Raw genomic sequence first — 5031 nt, 5'->3', positions numbered from 1 at the left:
TGAAGAGTTTATTTGCAAAAACAGATTTTAAATGTTAAAAAATCACATTTTTTATCATGTTGTCATGTTTTTATTGTTTTATTGTGTTAGCTGTATTTTTAAGTTCATTTTTAACCTAATCAAAATAACCCAACTGCAGTTTGATTGAGATTAATTGGAATGCACAATGAAAAAACATTATTTTTGTTAAAATAGTTAAAAACGGAGTTATCTGTTTTTGCAAATGAACTCTTCATATGTTGTACATTGAGAACTGTAGTGTGGGTGGGAACTATTTACGCGTGGCGGCGGATGTATTTGTGTGCAGCACCCGCTGCTGCTGCTCTGATTATTGCTGGCGCTTGTCAAAATGAAAAGTGGAAGGCAATGGATTCGTTCTGTTTTTCTGTTTATCTGACATAACATCGCTACGGATGAGCTATTGGTCATACAGACAGGCCGTTTTTTATGAATCTGTAATGTTTATGGATGTCTGCAGTTATCGTCTCACGGCGAGAGATATATAAAGGTTATGTGACCATTTTTCGCTGTGAAAGGTCGCAATGGATCGAGCAGTAAACTCCGACCCTGTCAATACAGCCGACACTGGTAGGATGGTTGTTGACATTTTATGATATATAAATTTTATTTTGAGATGTGTTTATCTGTGTGTCTCCAGGTTGTCAACGCTGGAGGAATTGGATTGGATTTTGGTAAGTGAATCCTCTGTTAACTTTTCTTCAAATAAGTGATACAAAATATGTAAAGTGATCTTTATTATCTCTATCCAGGCTACTGGGACTTTGCAATAACTTCGCATATGTGGTGATGCTGAGTGCAGCACATGACATCTTACAAAAACAGGAATCTCAAAACACAACGACACCTGTAAGACATTTCTGAGCTTATTAACTTATTATAACTAAGTTATCGAATATACTTGAAGAGAATATAATATTAGTTCAAATGAACTAAGATCCCTTGTGTTTACTTGAAGTACACTTTCATGGCTGTTTATTAAACATAAATGCTTGCCAGTACATTCACCAGTACACTTTTTTTAACCATATTTCAAAGTCAATAGAAGTAATAATGAAATTACATATAAAGATAAGTCCAATTTATGTTTAAAAACTCTCTCAGTTCAACTAATTGCATGTCATATAATTGTAAACTACAATACAGTTTCATTTAATTCAATTCTGAAAACATTACACCCGCAAGTATATGTTTTTAGGTATATTATTTCCATATGTATGCTTTTTAAGAGTGTGCTAAAGTGTACTTCTTTTTTTCGCAAAAATGGACTACTCAGTGTTTCTTGTTTTGTTCTTTCCCTAGACTCCTGCTCCAAATGGGACTAGCATAGAGATCAGCAACAGCAGCCGCTATGACTGCAATGCTGTGTCCACTGCAGTAAGTCTGTCTGTCTGTCTGCCCTGTCTTTCTTTTTCTCTTTGGTTTTTTGTTTCACCTGTACAGACTTGTCCCACATTTAAGTGTAAGTTTAAATATTTGTTCATGGAGTGACACCTTGTTTTCTTTCTGTTTCTAGGCTGTGCTGTTGGCTGATATCTTACCCACCCTCCTAATCAAATTCACAGCACCTTTCTATATACACAAAGTGCCTTATGGGTAAAGTTGGCCAGCACTTCTTTATCTGAGATCTAATTGCAAACATCCATCAGCATCTTGAAACAGGTTTAGCTGGTTAGATAAAATTATGTAATACTGTGATAAGAGATGAATTGGCAACTCTGAATAGTTGTGTCAAAAGAGACGAGGTCTGATTTTGTTTGTTGCCCTTTAGAGTGTGGAACACAACAGAAGAGCTACTCCTTTATTATTAATAATGTGCTATTTAATAATAATTGTGTTTTCATTTTCCTTTCATAATGAACAGATTCCGTGTTTTGGTGTGTTTCTTTACGGCAGTGGTCAGCTTCCTGATGGTGTCGTTCTCTTCAACTATATTGATGAGTATATTTGGTAATGAGCATGTGTGTGCATTCCTCTTCTGAGCTGGATTAATGAGATTTGATGAATGTTGTAATGAATCTTTGGATTTTTCCTCAGGTGTCGTCTTTGCCAGTATTAGTTCAGGATTGGGGGAGCTTTCCTTTCTCTCCCTCTCTGTGTTTTTCAGCAGGTAAAGCCTCCTAGAAACCCATTCATTTAAGATGTGTTTAGAATAGGATACTATTGTACCTGCACAGTATGCACTGTTTTTGAAAACATTATGTGAAAGTGAAAGACGTCATTATGCGCACGTTCAGGTGTTATCTGTGGTAATTACAGCAGTTATTTTTTTATTTTGCACCCACAAACAAACTTCAGTCTGACTGAATAATGAGATATAATAAAGTTTCAGTTATGCTGTAAAAATATAAGGTTTAATTAAGTGCCTTGCATTGTGTGCAATATTTTTCTAGTTTGCTTTGTTGAATACTCACATTTTGTGAAATGTAGGCATTTTATGCATGCAGAAAATTTGCATACTGTGCACATTTTGAGGTGTGAGGGATTGAATATGTCCCAAACTAACATTTCTAAACTAAATGATGTTCTTTTGAACTTTCTATTCACCAAAAAAAAAAAAAAAATCAGCATATTAGAATGATTTCTGAAGGATCATGTGACACTGAAGATGGCTGCTGTATAATGGCTGCTGAAAATTCAGGTTTATCATCACAGGAATAAATTACATTTAAGATATATTCAAACAGAAAACAGATATTTTAAATTGGAATAATATTTTGTAACAAATGTAATGATATTAATAACATTGTACAATTTTTACTATATATTTTGATCAAATAAATGCAGCCTTTATGAGAATAAGAGACTTCTTTCAAAAACATTTTAAAAAGCTCTAGTCGCTGATCTCTCTTTTTACTTGCTGTTGTTTATCAATACTTTGCATCTGTGTTTCTGTCTCTTTAAGGGATGTGTTAAGTGGCTGGGGGTCTGGCACGGGGGCAGCAGGAGTAGCTGGAGCTTCCCTCTACTCTGCATTTACACAGGCTGGTCTGACCCCACAAGTTACGTTATGGATCATGCTGGTTGTGCCTGTTATTTTGGCTGTCAGGTCAGCAGAACTTTCTCAACTCCCTGGGGTTGCACCTGTTAAGAAGATTCACTGCATAAATGTATCTTTTCCTCTTATGATTTCTTTCAGCTATTTCTTTCTCCTGGTGTTCCCATCCTCATTTCCACAGTGGAGGCGACACGAGGATGGTCACAGTACTTCCAGAGTGGTAAACTCCCAGGAGAGGCGTCCCTTAATTGAGGAAGAGACCGATACTGAGACAACTCAGGAAGAGCAAGGTGTGTACAGTTAGGAACTTGTTGCTTGCATTGTTGCAACTTGGGTTACACTTTATTTTTACTATAACTATAAGTAACTATGTATAGTAACTTTATTTATACTATAACTATAAGTAACTATGCAACTGCATGGCAACTAATTCTCATTAATTTGCAACTACATGTCTACTAACTCTCAGAGTAAACTGTTAGGTTTAGGGTTAATAGAATAAGTTGACATATACTTGCAAAGTTTCTCATAGTCAGTATGTTGTATGTTGTGGACCCATCAAAATAAAGTGTTAGAAGATAATAAACAGACAGTCTACAAATACTCTAATGACTGCTAGTTGACACGTAGTTGCAAAGTTACTTACTGTTAGTAGAATGTCAAAAGTGGACTATCGAAATAAAGTGTTACCCCAACTTTTCATGCTCATGATGATGTGTATGATAATCCATTCAGATAACTGTACTGGCCATGCTTTCTTTCTTTCTGACAGAGGACAAGCACATCAGACCCCTGTCCTTCACTGACAAAATATATATCATGAAGGTTAGACCTACTTTGTACCTGAATATTGTCCTTAGTTTGGTATTTCTTGTCTGCATAAATTACGTTACGTCTGCTTTTAATATATAATGGAATTTAACGTTGCACTAAGCAATTTTTGCTTGATTATCATTATTGCTTGAGATATTACTTATTTATTCACAGAGCTTGTGCACCTATCGGTATGAATACAGTGCATTGTTTTCATTACCGATGCTATTTTAGCATTACATTTTTGACATGACATGCATATTTGTCACATGATTATTTTTTTCTCCAAAAATGATAATTACTATAAAAGTAGCGTAATTGTATAGAGTTACTGAGATAATATGTGTAATATTCAGTTAGTCATGTGATATTAGTTTCCTAAAATACCTGTTTTCTGGCCACTGAACACCAGAAATGCTGGTCACTTCTTCCAGTGTTACATTTTTTAAAAAAATTACTTGGTGCGCATTTAACCCTCATGTGGTGTTCGGGTCCTTTTTGCTCTGAAAATTTTTTCTTTTTCCCGAAAATACTAGTTAATGTTATCGCATTGGACTGAAATTTTGTGACTTTGTTCACAAAGGGTATAACTACTTCTAAAAAATTTTTTGATCATTTTCATACTTTTCTGGGGGAGATTTTTCACCTTGTTACATCTGTGATGTTCCAGGGCAAAAATGACCCGGCCTCAAACAAATGCTTATAAATCACTCATTATGCTATATTATCACCAAATATTGGATTCAATCTTTTTGTCAACTTCTTTTCTTTCATTTAGGACTGGTTTTGTATTTATATTTGCTTCTGATTAATCGTAGGCCTCATTTATCTGAGAGTAGGCACCTCATTTTTTGAGTGAAAAAAGCATTATTTATGAACAATTTTCACAATATTAAATAAAAACTGATGAAAATTTACACTGTTTATCACACTAGTGTACTTTAATGTTTAATCAGGGAGTTTGCTTTTAAATGCTTTTATTTTGTACAAAATGGCACAAAGACACACTTGTGGTGTTCCTGGTCAAAAATGTCCAGCCATTCAAAGTGAATGGGAAAGAATGAAAGTAATAGAAACTATTAGTGTTCAGGAGCATGTTGATCATGTTCACGTTCACATATGTACGTGTGCTTGCAAACATAAAGGCCTTGGACCTGTTCATGTTTGCATGCATGCATACTCACGCTCACACTCACACCCAC

The 5031-nt window shown here is 35.0% G+C and overlaps 1 protein-coding gene across 1 annotated transcript in view; it reads left to right on the top strand.

Moving 5' to 3' along the window:
• Positions 1 to 344: 344 nt before the first annotated feature.
• LOC107737814 (battenin-like) overlaps positions 345 to 5031 on the top strand; it is a 9325-nt gene continuing 4638 nt past the window's right edge. The window contains exons 1-10 of the mRNA XM_016549439.1: positions 345 to 588; positions 659 to 692; positions 771 to 867; positions 1321 to 1395; positions 1535 to 1614; positions 1883 to 1968; positions 2056 to 2128; positions 2924 to 3067; positions 3158 to 3306; positions 3789 to 3841. Coding sequence (XP_016404925.1) covers positions 543 to 588; positions 659 to 692; positions 771 to 867; positions 1321 to 1395; positions 1535 to 1614; positions 1883 to 1968; positions 2056 to 2128; positions 2924 to 3067; positions 3158 to 3306; positions 3789 to 3841 — 837 coding nt within the window. The 5' untranslated portion in view covers positions 345 to 542. The remainder of the gene's footprint in view (positions 589 to 658; positions 693 to 770; positions 868 to 1320; positions 1396 to 1534; positions 1615 to 1882; positions 1969 to 2055; positions 2129 to 2923; positions 3068 to 3157; positions 3307 to 3788; positions 3842 to 5031) is intronic.

Source organism: Sinocyclocheilus rhinocerous, unplaced genomic scaffold, assembly GCF_001515625.1.
Source record: "Sinocyclocheilus rhinocerous isolate Xijiao unplaced genomic scaffold, SAMN03320098_v1.1 scaffold461, whole genome shotgun sequence".
Classification (NCBI taxonomy): Eukaryota; Metazoa; Chordata; class Actinopteri; order Cypriniformes; family Cyprinidae; genus Sinocyclocheilus; species Sinocyclocheilus rhinocerous.
Note: the sequence above shows the minus strand (reverse complement) of the source record. Positions and strands in the feature narration are given on the sequence as shown.